This window comes from Tinamus guttatus, unplaced genomic scaffold (genome assembly GCF_059628265.1).
Source record: "Tinamus guttatus ecotype Peru unplaced genomic scaffold, ASM5962826v1 Tinamus_guttatus_pri_ptg000513l, whole genome shotgun sequence".
Taxonomy (NCBI): Eukaryota; Metazoa; Chordata; class Aves; order Tinamiformes; family Tinamidae; genus Tinamus; species Tinamus guttatus.
In genome coordinates this window covers 367,300-384,583 of record NW_028289047.1, presented here as the reverse complement: position 1 = coordinate 384,583, position 17,284 = coordinate 367,300, and the positions used below count along the sequence as shown (strand labels likewise).

General features: G+C 45.3%; 1 protein-coding gene across 2 annotated transcripts in view; it reads right to left on the bottom strand.

Moving 5' to 3' along the window:
- Positions 1-2,736: 2,736 nt before the first annotated feature.
- The window catches only part of ECPAS (Ecm29 proteasome adaptor and scaffold), a 56,223-nt gene continuing 41,675 nt past the window's right edge, over positions 2,737-17,284 (bottom strand). For both annotated transcript variants that reach the window (XM_088533672.1, XM_088533671.1), the window contains exons 33-49: positions 16,457-16,504; positions 15,416-15,537; positions 14,205-14,355; positions 13,245-13,310; positions 11,623-11,712; positions 11,079-11,145; positions 10,135-10,226; positions 9,973-10,039; positions 9,541-9,732; positions 8,415-8,623; positions 7,425-7,468; positions 6,706-6,898; positions 5,978-6,122; positions 5,242-5,347; positions 4,990-5,078; positions 3,755-3,826; positions 2,737-3,016 (exon numbers count right to left, since the gene is read on the bottom strand). In XM_088533672.1, coding sequence (XP_088389798.1) covers positions 2,877-3,016; positions 3,755-3,826; positions 4,990-5,078; positions 5,242-5,347; positions 5,978-6,122; positions 6,706-6,898; positions 7,425-7,468; positions 8,415-8,623; positions 9,541-9,732; positions 9,973-10,039; positions 10,135-10,226; positions 11,079-11,145; positions 11,623-11,712; positions 13,245-13,310; positions 14,205-14,355; positions 15,416-15,537; positions 16,457-16,504 — 1,893 coding nt within the window. In that variant the 3' untranslated portion in view covers positions 2,737-2,876. The remainder of the gene's footprint in view (positions 3,017-3,754; positions 3,827-4,989; positions 5,079-5,241; positions 5,348-5,977; positions 6,123-6,705; positions 6,899-7,424; positions 7,469-8,414; positions 8,624-9,540; positions 9,733-9,972; positions 10,040-10,134; positions 10,227-11,078; positions 11,146-11,622; positions 11,713-13,244; positions 13,311-14,204; positions 14,356-15,415; positions 15,538-16,456; positions 16,505-17,284) is intronic.

Sequence of the window (17,284 nt, the reverse complement as noted above, 5' to 3'; positions counted from 1 at the left end):
CTCCAGCAGCTCCACATCTCTCTTGTACTGTGGAGTCCAGAACTGGACACAATACTCCAGATGTGGCCTCACCAGGGCTTATACTAAGTGAAAAAGCTCCCACCTGCTGCTTGCAAGTTATCCCACTACCAAGGCAAAAGGCTTTGCTTGGATGCCTTTCGAATGAAAGGCAGAAATCTGGCTTTGCGTGTTTGGAAAACACAAACACATCAGCTAAAAGCACAATACAGAGGTTTGTGTTCAACTTAAAATGGTCACAGGGAGAAAAAAATTACCAGTTACTTCCAAGAACAGGTCATGCAACTTTATTTAGTTTTTACCTTTTTGGTAAGCAGGAGGGTTTTCTTTCAATCAATCCATTTACATACTTCAACAGCCAAGTACAGAATGCAGTGAATTTGATGGAGCTCTTGCAACATTAGAAAACGTTTCTCAATATACATCCACTTAAGCAGCAGCTTGTAGGGTAGAAGGAGTGCTAACATCGAACCGCACACCTCGCTCCGGGTGCACAAAGCAGCATCGCAGCAGCACAGGAAATGCCCACACTGGGCAAAGTAGTACAGTGTGTTTTACATAGTGCAATCACTTTTAGAGGAAAAACTCTAGGAAGGCCACAATTTTTTTTATTTTATTTTTTAATCCTGTCAAGTTTACAAATGAGCAGGAGTGGAAATCTGACCTCTGGCTGAATTAACTCTTGTGCAGGTAGGTTTTGTGTATAGGCACATCCTTCAGAGAGGGTCTCTGAATCTATCCTGTAATCACGGAAAAACATATTGCTTTGTGATTCACAGAGAAACCTTTTATACCACCTCTAACCACCTTAACAATCTCAGCCAGAGTTGTTAATTCAGCTGGTTTTAGATTTCCTCGAATATGCTCTTTGATATAGTTTAAATCCCCATTAGTGAAATACAAGTTGCTATTGACCACTATTAGAGTTACTCTATTCATAGTCATTTGACCATATTAGGCATTGCGTCTCAATACTACAGTCCACAGTGAAAAATCAAATTACCAGAGACTTGGAGAGTCTTGCTTTTCTGTAACTGTAATGCTGACCAATACCAAAAAAAAACCTCCAAAAAAACCAAAAACAGAAAAAACGAGTCAGACGGAAACCGCTACAGCAAAGCATCGCTGGTAATACTGATCTAATAAAAACTGAGCACTCATGACACTACATGTCATGATGAGCAAGATTTTGAAGACATCATAAAGTGTTTTTTTTTTCCCCAATAAGATTTTAAAATTTACAACTGTGCTTAACAGTTCAAACTGCATGTAAACAAAAAACAGCTCCCTGCAACAAGGTGTAAATCAAAACATTATAGCACCAGCTCTCAGCACCAGGGAGTTACTCACTGATCACCTCCAGTACAAGATTGTTTTATCTAGCATTTGATGCTGAGGTTTCTGCTACAGAAGCGCCACAGTGGGACAGATCTGCCCATTTTTGCTGAAGTTTCCTTACCAGGTGCGCACTGATTACATTCCTCCCTTCCATGGGTAAAAATCAGACAGCTAAATACAGTTACAGTACTAGAAAATACCGAATGGGAAATGGCATGGCAGGGAAAGGCGGGTGCCGCGGACACGGCTCCGGACGGGCACAGCGGGGGGAACGCTGCCTCGGATTCCCAGGAATCTCCGATACATCCTGTCCGGCAGGTCCAGCTGGAGCAGCTGGGGACCATAAGCAAAGAAACAGACTTTTCTCTCTGAAAGTCATGGACGTAATATTGCCAACATTGCCAACAATACATTGAGTATTTCATTTCACCATCGGCAAAGCGTTCACCTCCAAAAACGCCGCTCTCGTGTGGGTCAGGTCAGGGTACAGGGTAACTTCCCACCACTAGAAGCCTGTTGTTACAGTGGCCACGTCCTTAGTCCGAGGAGGGGAACAGCGCACAGGCAGCCTGGCCATCTCACCACACAGAAATTTTACTCCAAGTTAATGCAGGCATGTTCCTTCTTCCTAAGTGCAAAATTTAAAAGTATTTGCTGTGAACCAGCATGAATCCAGCTGCTGTGAAATGACAGATGATTCAGTTCGTTACAGACACTGACAAGTCTAAGTCACTACAGGTTTCCAAAGCAAGAACAGGGTTACAAACATGAAGAAGAAAGAAAGATTACTACTATCAAAAAAATGTATCATTGCAAACTCCGAACACTCTTCAAAAACATCTCTAGAAAAGACTGCTTTTCATTTTCATTTTTACTTCCTGCAGCTGAGGAGTGTCCATGCAAAACAACTTCGAGAAGAGCAGTGTTCTGCCGGGGCCCCACGCGGCTCCGTAAAGTGCCTCCGTGCATCCGTGGAGCAGGACCGTCCCCGCAGGCGCCGCGCGGCCGCCTGGCGCCATCCGGCCCCGCGCGGGAGCAGGGGCAGCCCAAGGGGCTCCGTAACCACGGCCGGTCCCGTCCCGGGGCCGGGAGCGCCGGCGTTGGGACACCGAGATACAGGCACGCACGACAAGGTGGAAAGTCAAACGTGCTTCTGGCTCCCAGCGCTGGTGGGTTTCCAGCGACTTCCTTGAGGGACAAGGGGGATCTGAGCAACATTCTCTTGCCTATTTAAAGAAAAGAAAATATGCATCTTGCCCTGAACGCTACTTCGTGCTGCACACTTGCAAGCATTCTGGGGCAGATCATTAGAGGTATTTACTGATACAACAATAACTGGATGGGTAGCTTAAAAAGAGTAAAAATAACATTAATGGGGAAGAGAATTTAAGGCATTTTTTATTTTGGCCAGAACCAATGCATGCTACAGAGTAATCTTCATTTTCTCACTCAGCTTTCAGACCACTGCACTTTTTTTTTCTGTTTGTTTTACATGGCACTTTATAGTTTGCGTTTACAATTTAGTCAAGATTTTCAAGTGTTTTCTTCAACGCAGAGGCCTTCTCCCGCAGCTCGGGTCTGCTATCGGATGCCATTGCAGATAAGGAACAAATGAGGCGGTCTCTGCTTTCTGGTGCCAGGCTTCCCCACTGCTTAGCTTCTGTGTAAATAAAGAGAGACAGACACTGGACTTGAACACCAGAATGCCAAAAAAAAAAAAAAAGTCCAAAACATTTTCTTAATGCTTGGACAGGCTGAAGGGACTGCTTCTCATCAACTCCTCAAGGAGAAGGCTACCAAAGAGCAACCTCAGCTGGGAAAACACACATGATCTCCTGCACAGGGAGCTGAGCCCACCCAAACCAGGCTGAACTTTATTCCCTAAGCGTGGGACATGCGAGAACATGTTTCTGACTTCATGTTATGCAAGAGGGATGGAAAACAGTTTCTGCTAGGACAGAGTAAACATGCAGAGCACATCCACAGCAGCACGCATCTGCCAGGGAACAGAGGACCTGAACACATTGCGTCTCTCAGGCAAATTGTGCCACGGCTGAAACTCCAAGGTGACAGTGAGGCGGTTCAGCATGGGGAGGGCAAGAACCTCTCCTCTGCACAAAACAAAGCAGTTAGTTGTAAACAGCCTGTCCAACTTGTCCTGCTCTCTCTGGAGATGACACTTTGGACCTTCACCTCACCCACCGCTGCTTCAAGCCCTCTCCATGTTTCCTCAGGGCCCAGTCGCAGAGCGTCCCAGGCACCTTCCACAGCTACCTGCACGCTGCTCAGCTACCTAGTTCTGTCAAAAGGCAGACATGCCCCTCTCCAGGTCCCCAGGCCATGCGCCGCCTTTCTCAAACACTGACTTTCCCACACAGAACGATGTGAAGATCCTTACCATTCAACTTGGTGCAGAGCAGCTGTATCACGGACAAAGCTTCTGTTCTTATGGATGTGTAGCTTTTGTTTTCTACGGGAAAAAAAAAAATAACACGTTCAGAGGCAAACGCACACTAACTGCACAAGAAGCAGAAAGCACTGTGGTCTCGGGGAGCTTTTGCTCCACAGCTCAGAGAGCTCCTCTGTGCTGCAGGGCTCCCCACCAGTGGGTGGCAGAGAGCGAGCAGCTATGGGCTGGCAGGAACATAAAGCCCTGGGCAGGGCTCCGCGGCGCTACTGTTCCTCATGCTGAAGGAGAAAGAGTTGGCCCAACTGCAGCGCGATCACAAACAGATTCTGTGCCTAGGACTTGGCTTTTAATGAACTGTAATGGCTATAGACCACCTAGGTATCAATAAGCAGTGTTAAGTGAGGGTATATAAACCCTAGACAAATCAAGCACCAGGCTAAAGTGTTCAAAAGTTTTGGCCTGCAGACCTACAATCTTGTAAATACCTCATTCCATTGCAGTCTTTATGGTTAAAAGAAACCCATCTATCCCGTGTGTCCTGCCCCTCTGGGTCTGGCTGTATGGCACACACCTCTTAGGGGCGTGTGAGGAGATTTTGGGCACTGCCACAGCCGTAAGATAAAGCTGGGAAACTGCCTGAGCAACAAGCAGCCCCCAGGACTGTTAACACTGCATAGGGAGCACGTTAGCACCCACATGTGCTTTCCTCAGGGAGAGCACCAAGGGGCTCAGAGTCCTGGAGCAACCTGCTTTGGCTGCCTGAACAGTTCTGGGGTATTTTCAAAGCAATGTGCCCAAGAAGCCTGAACTTAGGGAGCAGAAAACTATTATTTCATTACATCACTAACAGTTTGGTTAGATGGGATTAATTTTCTACAGGGGAAAAGCAAAACAACAACAAAAAAACAAACGAACAATGAGTTTCAGATTTATATTCTTGACAGGCACCTATGCAGCAATATTTTCCTTCTCTTCCCTTCCCTCTGAAGTTCCCTCTCATCAAAAAAAAAAAAAAACTTTTTGGGGCAGGGCACCCTGTACACTACTGGTCCTGAAGAGCAACTGCCAAATCAAAATAATCACTGTGTGATGCAAAGATGGGTGAGGTATTATCTCTGACACGCTACATTTATCCTTCCCTTTGCCTGCATGCCAGCCTTCAGAGGAAGATGGTTTTAATAAATAACTCATCATCAACCACAAACTGAGAAAAGTCCATTTACCTAAAGAATAGGTGATAGATGAGCAGGTTTCCAACAATATTCCTGACAAAGCCCCGTGGTCTGAGTGCTCCTCTTCGAACAGCATTAACCTGCCAAATGCAAAAACGCTGTCAGACACCCTGTGGACTCCCTTCTGTACATCTGCTCAGCTGTCTCTGAGACAAGAGCCACCTTTGCCACAACTTCATAGAACAGCTTGAAGTGTCAAGGAAAAGAAACAACATCAAGCCAGAGGATGGTTAGGAAAATTACCCTTTAAAGAAGGCATTCATGGCCTGGAGCACCCCAAGCTGCACCTTCCATGTACTGAGCTTCAGACGCTCACACATCAACCTGCAGAACTCCTGTCGATAGCAACCTGCAGAGAAATAAGGATGTCATCATGTTACAAAGGCGAAAAGCAGAGAGAAACATTCCCTGCTCCCTGTAATGCACTCCAAGTGACATCAAGCTACATCCTGTACCAAGTGACCCTAAAAGCCTGCACACATCTAGGCAGGACAACACTCTCACTAACAAACTTTAGAATATGAATATTTACACAGGCCTTTTGTCATGTTAACTAAAAGCACCGTGATGTCCCCTCATTTTCAGCCACACAGGCTGAAAACCCCAGGACATCTATGTAGTTCCTTCACCTTGTACCTTCCAGCTTTGATGCAAAGTAACTGTAATTGGCAAAACCAGGCATTTTTGGTTAACATGCCACATCAGACACCCTGCATTAGAGCATGATGCCCTAGAAGTTTCTTGTTCCCACAAACTCAGAACAGTTCCAGGAAGTGAAGGGTAAGGAGATTATCCAGGGATGGCTACTCTGTAGGATAGTTTTTGGAGTAGCTTTTTCACTGAAGACCTGAAAGGATCTTGGAAGCTGCAGGAAGTGAAATCCTGCAGTTCCTCCCCACCCTTCCATATGATCTTGAGGCTTCCCTCCACTCTGCTTTTATTTTTAGGGCCAGACAGAGAGGTCTTTCTGCTGACTTACGCTGCGTTTCCGGGCTCCGGGGCCAGGCTTTACCCAGGCACTCGAAGGCACAGATCAGCGACTCCATCTGCATCTCCCTCTCCCTCATGTCCTCATCTTCTTCGTCCTGCTTTGGTGAAGCCATGCCCGTGCTCTCAGCAGCATTCTGTGAAGGGTGTATGACAGAGGGGTGAGGGCACGCCAGCCAAGCCGCTCGGCTTAGCCTTCCCTTGCAGTTTGTGTGCACTGGTCTTGTACCTGGTACTCAACCACGCAGGGCACCTTGGCAGCTCTGACACTGCTGGCAACCTAAGAGGAGCTCACCAGGCTCTCCATCCTCACATTCAAACAGCTCCCTGCGTTGTGAGGGTCTCATCTGCAGAGCACTGCAGATACTCAATGGGGCAGGCTAACTATACAGCCTCCTGCAGGTCTCCCTGCATCTAGAGTAGGCAAGACTCAAACACAGCACTGGCGTAATGCTGGGCACCACAGAACCGACTCTGCTTAGAGAGCACTCGGGCTAATTCAGAGTTTAGGTAGCAGTTAGGCAGCAGCTACAACCCTCCCAGCCCTCAACTCCCCATCAGGACTTGGATGAGTATTTTTTTGGTATTTTTCCCATCAGCTGCTCCTTCTGGGCAGACATGTAGAAAACTAAAAGTGTGCCTCGAACAGCAACATCTGGTTTGTCAGCACCTGGGTGCTGTGTTTTGAAAGAGCCAAGACCCAAAAAACGGAGCTGTCACCTTCTTTATCATGGGGAAGACGATGTCTGCCACCTCCTGGAAGCGGTCCTGCTTTGTCGCCTGCAGCACCTCGCCGGCGCAGCGCAGCGCCACCAGCTTGTACTGCAGGGTCTCCTTCCGACACTCCTTCAGCACCGCCTGGGCAACCTCGCCAACGCTGGGCTGACCCAGGACAGGCACCTGCAGCTCTGCACTGAGACACAAGGAGCACGCAGACTTTCAGATCCCCATTAGGCCCTTCCCAAACATAGCTTTTCCCACAGATAGCAAGGAGCTCCCATACTCAGGCATAGGGCAGCCTACCATCAGCCGTAAATAAACCTGCACCATGCTGCTGCTCTTTCACTATGTCTGTTCTCCTCCACTTTTGTTTCCTGTTCCTCCTCATATGCTTCCAGCACACTCTCCCACCTCACCCATCTTCTACTTGCTCTCCTCTCTCTTCTTGGCAACCCTGGCCCTTCATCCTCCTCCTTGCCCTAATGCCACCAATGCTCCACAGCATATTCTGCTACTTCACTAGTTCTCACCAGTGACTCTCACGGACTAGATAAGCAGAGAGGGACTGCTCACTTCCTCATGAGAGATAAGGGCAGTGCTCACAACTTTATACTACCTCTTGCCTCTTTGCTAGCACCAGCAAGGCAACTGCCCTGTGAAAAGAACCTCCTTTTTGGGATCTCAGAACCTGAAGGAAGTTTGTTTTTCAAGGCACTTACTTGCAGGTTGAGACAACGCTGGCAATAGCCTTTAGCAGCTCCTCCTGCAATCAATAAAACAGTAAGTTATTAAAACATTGAAAATTTTTCCCTCACCAAATGGCCTAGTGCTACTCCACAGTAGTAATGTCTGCACTGTGCTGCTTAAGCCTGTGGGGAAATATGCCCATGACACCAGACAAGAGAAGCAATATTTTCCTCCTTCCACTCTGGACCGGTTGATACTCATCCTCCTTTTTTTCTGTCAGAGACTTGACTTTTCACCTACACTGACTGGGAGGTGAAAGGGGCTGTGCAGCGTCTCTGAGACAAAGTTAGCCCCCTCCAAGGCCAGGTCTGGGCCCCACAGTACAAGAGGGATGTGGAGCTGCTGGAGAGAGTCCAGCGCAGGGCCACAAGGATGATCAGGGGCCTGGAACATCAGTGTCTATAAGTACCTCAAGGGAGGCAGTGAGGAGGATGGTGCTGGCCTCTTTTCAGTGGGGGCTACTGACAGAACTAGAGGAAATGGCCACAAACTGAAGCACCAAAAGTTCCACAGGAACTTAAGGAAAAATTTCTTTCCTGTGAGGATGACAGAGCACTGGAACAGGCTGCCCAGAGAGGCTGTGGAGTCTCCTTCTCTGGAGACCTTCAAAACCCGCTTGGATGCCACCCTGTGCCACGTGCTCTAGGTGACCCTGTGTGTGCAGGGGGTTGGACTAGACGATCTCTGGAAGTCCCTTCCAACCTCAAGGGTTCTATGATTCTACGAATATGGCACAGAGGAACCAGCCCAAATGAGACTCCAGCTCTCCCAGCACTCTGAACTCCACCCTACGCTTACGCTACCCCTTTCCATTAAATACAGGCTAAAAGCCAGGCTGCTAAGCTAAGCTTCCCACCCACTCTCCTCTGCAGCTCGGAATGCTCCATCCCCTGCCTCAGGGACTGAATGCTGGTGCTCACACCAGTGCTTTAGCGGCCAGCTCTTTTTCAGTATTTTCTTACCTTTCCAGCCCACGTTCTCCCGGGCAGGCCCTGCAGCAACGCGGACAGCACTATTCCCAGGTGTGGGGGCACCAGAGAACCCGTCTGCTTGGCAATTGACGCCATGGCAGCAGCTCCCTGAGCCTTCATCTTCCACGACTGGGACTGCAACGCTTTCTGTGTAATGACTATCAACTCCTGCATGTAGAGCCTGATACCACCCTGAGTACCTGCATGGCAAACAGAGAGAAAATGCAATCTTGCCACAAACAAACAAACAAACAACAATAAACTACTCCCTCCTTCCCCTCTCAAAACCTTGATCCTAAAAAAAGAAAAAAGTGGGGGGGAAGTATCTATAACAGTTATGATTTACTTTTTCTGAAGCAGATTAAAAGTATCAGCAGGTCGTTCTTCAGGCAAAGGGACAAAAGAAATCCTTCAAGGCTGAATGAAGATAGGTTCTGTTTCCAGGTGCTTCAAAAGCACCTGGATAAAATAACATACTGCAATAAACTAGCTTTTTAGAGCAGATCACTGGGAAATCTCTTCTGGAAGTATTTTTTTCCCATACCAGCAAAGCAATCTGGTGTATGAAAGCAATCTGTTATCCAGATCCAAAATCAGGTCGGAGAAGGAGCTAGCAAAGTCATTTCACTATGCATCCACACTTTCCTCTTCAGACAGATAACATGGCAAATCAGCCTTTACAGGGTAGATTCACCTTGCAGTTAAAACCACAGGGACCACTGGAGGTGATTAGATCATCAGCTCTAGGGAGAAGTTAAAGCCCTCTATAGCTTCAGAGCATGCTGCACTCTTAAGACTGACAACAAGGCTTGTCTGGCTACTTGCAGCACGATGCGCGCAGTATTACAATGATATTGAGCATCTCTCAGTCTTAAAGTACCTATCCTCATTGTGATTTTGTTGGGCTGTGCAATCAGCAGCTCTACTTTAAATAACTAGAGAGGCCAAATAACTTGCCCAATCTCACACAGGAAGTCTTTAGTACAGAAGAAAATGTAAAGAGGATTCTGAAATCTCGTGCCAAGAAAACCGTACTTTCAAGGTGAATTTGCAGAAAATATGTTATTTCATACTTCATGTTCCACATAGAGTGTTTGCCTCTCTCACAGCAACTTACCAGGCACGTTTTCCTGCCAAACTTCAGTCCACAGAGCAGAATCCTCTTTCTCGCCTTTCTCTTCGCCGGAGACCTCGTGCATGCCAAGAAAAGCCAGCGGCAGGATGTGTTTGGCATGGTTCTTCACCACGTCGGGGCTGTAGCGTCCCATGGCGTGCACAGTTAAAGCACAGCCTGTCCTGTAAACTGGCTCTAAAGAAACAAAACAATCACACTGTGTGGTGACTGGGAAGCAGCACTTCCTTCTCGCAGCTTGGTCAGGCTCTCTGGAAGCACAGGAGAACAGCATTGCATAATGATGCATGGGAGCTCTCCAGCTAGCAAAACTGAACACTGCCATATAGGAACATTTCTTTACCAGTTTCTGCTATTAACTCTTTCATTAACACTTTTCTGCACCATGTGCTACAACAAATATGTAAATCCATGTACCTTCCTTTTCCATGTACCAACTGCTGAGTTTGTGCAGCAACTTCTCAGTGCTACTGTCCCGGGACGTCTGTAAAAGGGAAGAGGCTCATATCACTCAAACACATTAAAAATAAGACATTAAAAATTTTAGAATAATTAAAGCCATTTCAAACGCCAACTCACCCGGACTAGATGCCCCATAGCAAAGGCAAAGGATTTCTGTATCACACTGTTACGATCGGTCAAGCCACTGAGTAAAGCACTCATGAGTTTGCCTGTTGGAAAAGGGAACCCAGACTTCATTTGTCTGAATGACTGTTTATTGCCATAACCAGAAATTTATTGGCCTGCATTTTAACAGACTGATGGATTTATGCATGCTCTTTTTTTCATCTTTATGGGGTCTGTTTGGTCTTATGCTCAGTATGAGCACACTGCAGCAGAGCCCCAGGCCCTGCACCTCAGGCAGCGACGCTCCCCTCGTGGGCACCCACAGCTGCTCAGTGTGTTCGGGTGCATTTCTGCTGGATTCAGCAGGATTTCACAACAGAAAGGAGATCTCTACAAAAAGAAAACTGAGATTCTAGTGATTGTCAATAGAAGTCCAAGTTCACAAACAAAGGCTGCCAGAGCAAAGGACTTCCTGCTTGGTAACGAACAGCTCCACTAAAGTCAAGAGAAAGCAAAATTCTTTTTTTTTTTTTTAAAGAAAGCTTTTTAATAAAGGCATTTTAACAAAGCAGTTGAAAAGGTGCTGTGCACCAGGTCAGTGGTCAATGCAATCTCTACTTATGTTGGGTTGCACAAGTTGAAGAACATGTGCTTATTACAGTCCTGTTACTAACACAGGCACTGCTAGTCTGTCGCAGCAAAGACCAAAGACTGTGTGTATGAAAACTAAGAAATTCCCTCAGCTTTTTCCTCTGCTCCTTCAGTTTTGATGGAGACATTTAAAATCCCAAGGAACTACCTCCAAAACATGCACAAAGGAGACCCAAACAGCAATTTGAGGCAAGTAACATACACAAAGATCATTAGGATGGCAATGGGGAGCCAACAGGGAAGAAACTGTCTACAAAAGAGACACAAAATCAATTTTAAAACCTTACACTAGAAATAAGTCTTACCTGAATAAGGTGTTAAATCCTGTGGACACTGTGTGGTTAATGATACAATTACACTGGCACAGCCTCCCTGGAAGATTAAAGGGGAAAACAAATATAGGAAAAAAGCAAAACAGCATCTCGTAATACTCGCAGCTTGTGCGACACTCTCTAGAACCACTCAACCTCTGCTCAGATGCAAAGGGAGTCTGTTAGAAGCAGCTGAACAGTTTACATCAAATGAATTACAAGAATTGCATATGGGAAGTAACAATGTACCAGGACTATGTTCAGGATGGATGGCCCTGGGAGATTCAGAGCTATCAAGGAAAAATACTGAATTCCGCTCCCTCAGAATCTATCAGACAGGCAGCCACAAGGAGGTGCCAGTGGCACAGGGTAAAAAAAGCAAGTGATGCAGATGAACTGAGACTCAGACCTAAGACAACTGAAGTCTGAATGAGCTAAACTGTTACTTCAGAAGAGAATGCAAAAAGAACATTGAACTCAGTGCGTCCTTGTTTTTCCTTTTCCATTTCCAAGCAGTCCATTTAAATCACAGGCATACCTTTGTGCCAAGGCCTACTCCACTTTTGATCAGTTCGCAGAGCCGAGGAATCAGCTCGCCCAGGATGGACACGTCCAGGTACTGCAAGCTCTACAAAAAGCCAAAGAATAGGAAAAAAAAATAAAGTTGAAACATATATGCCGATCTGCTTCTACCTGTGGGCTACCTCAGCTTCTGCATGTTGCCGTTTTGCTACAATTCTGTGCTGTGAGAAGGGGACCATAAGGTAGCTGACACCACATGCAGGTTGTCCCACGTCTATGCTAAGAGGATCCTGCTGAAAAGACTATTTGCACTGCTGGAACGGATGTGTCTACAAAAGTGAAAGTAACACACAGTAAACAAAAAGCCTCAGGTTATCAGCCCTCTGTGTAGCACTGCCTGCCAGAGGAGATCCATCCTCAAACAGAGCCACAGGGCACACATCAGCTGAAGGTGACCCCTGAGCTAACCCTCAGAAGTCAGTTCTGCCACATCCTTCTGCATTGATAAGGTAAAGGGAGAAAGGGATAATTGATTATAACCCATCAAAGGTTGTAATTACTCCTGTTTCAGATATACAGGAATAGAGAGAAGGGTGCTTCAGAACCAGGACATCTTTATGCTCCTCTAGGGAGCTGTGGGATCTCTCCCCTCTGATGGGAAAGCCCAAGCAGTGATGGAAGGGCAGCACAAACGTCCCCCACGGCTGCAACAGGAAATGCACAGCCAGCACAAGGGGCAGCAGCAGCTGCTCCAGCCTGCAGCAAGTTGGTGAGATTTTCACATGGAATCATTCATCCCTATGTGCTTTACAGACTATTTTTAGAGGACACTCCATCTGACACCAAAATGCAGCCCCCTCTGGCAGTGCTAGCAGCTACAAATGCTGCTAGCTAAGGAAGGGTCTGCTGCTACTTATCTGTAAGTCCAGGTAAAAAAGAACAGCTCTGTCAGCAGAGCTTCACCTGAAACAGCTCAGGTGCTGGCACACCATGCCTGCTTCTGAGTGCAAAATCAGGGGGATTATTCTCCCCGGGAAGGGGCAGACTCTAGCATTTGGCAGTGAGCTCTGCCTTGCAGCACACTGGGTATCAGCAACTCTCTCACTGTAGCTAACTGCAATGACAAGTACTTGCTGCTGACAGGGTTTTCAGTAACACACGGGTTTTCTCAAAATGTTTCCACCATGTAAAACATTGGCAAAGCTCAGGGAGCAAGTCCGAAGCACCAGAACCAAGGTCTGGACAGCATGAGTTCTAACAGCAATTACTTTATTATTATTTATTTGATTTTTTTGTGGAGTAACAGAGCCAAAGATGAGGAGAAACAGCAGCTAGCATAACCCAGAACCAGCAGAGTTATCCTTGGAGCACTTGAAAGCTGCCCTCTTCTTCAAAGAAGCAGGTTCTGGGGTGGAGAAATAACTTCTCTGACTCCAGATGGAGCCACAGTCATTTACACCTGATGTGAAGGACACAGCTTGTCCCTCACATGGGGACAGGGTGGGAAAATCCAGTTTTTAAACTTGACAGATGAGAAAATAAAACAGAATCTAAGAGGAATTTGGTTAAGGCCTTACCTTGATTCCTGTTACCTCACCAAAAAGAGTAAACAAGAACCCTCCTGAATGAATTACTTACCATGTTAATTGTTTCCATCATGGGAGATGATTTTACAGCACTGAGTCTGGCATTATCCATTGCAGTCTAAGTAAAAGAAGAAAAAGATCAAAAGTAAAAGAAGAAAAAGATCAAAACCAAAAGCAAAGTCAACTTCAAACCAGTAGAAATACTGACATCAGTTACAACTCATTTTCTCATAAGCTCAAACCAGGACCCATTTCAGACATGAGAAGACCTGTAGACTATGGATGTTTCCCTTCTAGGGAAAGACAGATGTTCTAGCTGGAACACAGGAGCTGAAACGGACATTCTTGCTATCAGGAAAATTAAAGGAAAAAAAAAAAAAAGAGAAAGGTTTACTCTGCTATATCCACCTGCTTCTTTCTGCTGCCCCTTTCCCCCACACAACCGAATTAGCTCAACTCACTTCTTAGTAGTAGGATTTTGAACACTTTCCCAGCAGACAGGAACTAATAAATATGCTTTTAGGTGTTAACGGGTGCAGTGCTGAGAACGCCCTGCTTCAGCCCATATGGCTAATGCACACCTTTCAATTTATGCAACAAAAAGTCCTGCAGTTAAACTCCCCAAAAAATAGAGCAAAATTTGATAGCACAAGTGCAGTACAAATGATTATTACTAGAGACCCACTCTTCATTTCTTGTACAGTTGTACAGGGAGCTGAAGTGACATTTAGCAACAGTTCTTACTTGAGATTGCTCTTTGAAATACGTGCTTGAGTAATGTATTGAAAAAATTCCTCATCCTCCCTAAAAAAAAATCATCCAACCGTATTCCAATGTTTGAATCTTATTTTTTACAGAATTCTAAAACGTAAACTTTTTGGCAACTTCAGTGACTCATTAGACATATCTTATTACACCTTTGAGCCAAATTTGCTATTTGCTACATTAATATATGAAGCTAAATCCTTGTGTGTCTCCTCTGCAGACATTCTCCCATAATAATTGCACTTACTTTCTCCTGATCTGTTGCACAAAGACTTAAGTAATTGAGAACTTGAGGCTCCAGCACACTCAAAGACTCCAGCAGGGCTGGGATAAGTTTTGGTGCATGAGGTTTCAGCATAGATCCAGCACTTTTACTGATCTTCACAAGAGTGTTAATGCTAGAAAGAGAACAAAGAAATGGTCACGACAAAGCCTACGAACCCAGCTGGATTTTGTTTGTTTGTTTCAATTCAATATACTAACAGAAAAAAAAATCCAGATGCCAATCACACCAGTACAGATCTACCTGCAAACAAAAATCACTGAGCATTCTTCTGCTTAAGCAAGATCATACCCAGACCTCTGAGCCATCATGAACACTATTCTTGGCACAGAGATTGCTTAGTTTGGCCTGAGTATATCAGAGGGAAAGGCCAAAGAGACATATGCAGAAAGAAATAACATCATGTTTTAAAGAAGTTTCAGGCAAAGTCATTCCAAAAATAAGTCTCTAACCAAGAAAGAACAAACTACAACAATCTGTTCAAGTATCACTGTTCAGTTTCAGACCAGCTGCATCTCATAGGCCGAATTTTTACAGTGTTCCAAAACCTCTGAAAGGAATGAAACAATTCAAGAAATACACACTCTAATTTTGGCGGAGCTTTTTAAAATTTCTGAACATGACCATCATTTTCAATAAGAGAAAGTTATTTATCAAAGGCCAGCTACACTTCAAGATTCAGACCTGGAGTATTTTGTCCTTCAAGCAGAGGAAGCTATAAACAAGGTTACAAAGAGGCAAGTACATGAAGACCCTTATGAGGGAACCTCACCCGTTACATGACACAAAACCTGTTTGAACTGTACGACCAAATGCAGCTGCCTCTGGGACGTAAAGTGTCATCACTCAGAATCAGATGTGAAACAACACATGGGTCTCCTGGGATTTTCCATTTACAAAATGAAGGAAAGTCTCAAGCATAGAAACCTCCTTGCAGATCAGTTTATCAGCTTTAGGAAGCCAAAAGCGCTGCTTACACTTGTGTAAACAGGACGTTCCAGGGGGATAGCTGGGGTGCTCAGCACTGCTGTTTGAGCTCAGTAAGAAAAGGGAGAGAACAGCGAGAAGGCTGTTTTGCAGAGCAACTTCTGACATAAACTACAAAGCATATTCTGTGATTCAAATGAATAAGCTGTGCCCTCACCACCAGCACATTTACAGGAAGCAAAACCAACCTGAGAGACCGGACTTCAGTGACTGTGCTTACTATTCCTTTGTCCAGGAGGCAAGGGAGCAAGACAGCTACAGTCTTCTGACCTGCTGCTCCTTTGGACGGATCACACATTTTCACACAGACCTGGCAACAGATGAGAATCAGTACTGCATGCACGTCCCAAACCCCCTCTCAGATTACATTAAAGCACCTTCTCTGCCAGACAGAAAAAAAAAAGTCACAATAACTACTAGAACAATTCACAGCTACTGGATCACCACTTCTGCAACTGACATTTCATGTAGGTCATTCATTTTATGCATTTCATGCAGGTAGTTCATTTCATGCATTGCCAAAGCTGTGATTCCAAACAGTACTTCAGAAGTGTTTCTGTTTCCACTAACATTTTTTTTTCCAGAGGAATACCAAACAAAACATAAAGCAATGTGTGTATTATACACCAAAAATATTGTGAAGGCACCAGCATCAGAGACAAAAGTCCTGGCTGGATTAGAGTTTCAGAGCAGAGATCAGAGTCTCCTTCTCTGGAGATCTTCAAAACCCACTTGGATGCAGTCCTGTGCCACGTGCTCTAGGTGACCCTGTGTGTGCAGGGGGGTTGGATTAGATGGATCTCTAGAGGTCCCTTCCAACCTCAACCATTCTATGATTCTATGAACTCCATGTTGTTCCATTTACATAGCTTCCTTAAATCTCAACACCAAATGAAAACAATATAAAGCCATCAAGGATCCATAAAGGGACATCAAGAAATCAGTATCTCCCTCTAGGGGTTACACGGAGCATTGTATCGCCTCAAGCGATACACAATATTCACCTCAAGCACCTGAAGTCCAACATTATCAGCAAAAATACAGAAGTGTACAGGAACACAATTATTATGAATGCTTTCTAGTGGACTGTTCTGCTTGTCTCTGCACTCTGTACCAAAGATCTCTTTAAGACAACAGAAATATCACTCATGCAGAGATGGAAGTGAATAATTACCTGACACCACTGACACACATCTCTCCATGCACACATTCTGAAAATAGATTTTTACCTTACTTAAAGTTTTCAGTGCTAGTTCTGCTGCTTTTCGCACTGACTCCTAGAAAAAAAGTCAGTATCTCTTGTTAGCATTTTAAAATCTTATGTGCAACAGTTCTTATTTGTAGACAACTAAAATAGTAGTAACAACAAGACGATATTCACGGCTTATATATAGTAACATCTAAAGAAGTTTTGCCTTTGGTCCACTTATTACCCGGTGTTCAATGCTAAATTCATTAGAAGTGCTGCCTGACACCACTGGGCTGCTTGTGTTTCTATTCACACTTGTCTCTCTTGTACTGCTATTAGGTGGGTCTCCCCACCCCAAGAACTTTCTACTATGAAAGGAAATATATAATCCTTTGTGGATATGATGCTTTGTGTATAGTTTACTGCTTCAGTAAAATGCCTTTTGCCTCGTGATACTTTACTCAACTACATATCTAGGACTAGAGGGAAAGACTAAAAGTAAACAGCAAAATCTGTGCAGGCCCAGTGGCACGTGACAACACCACCATCCAGACACCAGGCTCTGACTTTATCTGAGATGTGCTGATCAATTAGAGCAATGTCTAGCAATATTCCTAGTACACAATCCCCTAGACTGCTAACTTCTTAGGCTGCCCTGGGCCTGTCCCAAGCAGATTCTCTTGAACGTTTTCCAAGTAAACCTCAGGAATTAGACAGTTCCAGGGACCGTTCTCTACAGGCAGTCTGCAAGCAGCAGCTCTGTCATGGGGGCCAATGCAGTTCACTAGCACAGTGCCAGGTCACTCTGTTCCAGCTGGCTCCAGTGCCCAGGAACATTTCTGAGCACACTGAATTTACCCGCATGGAA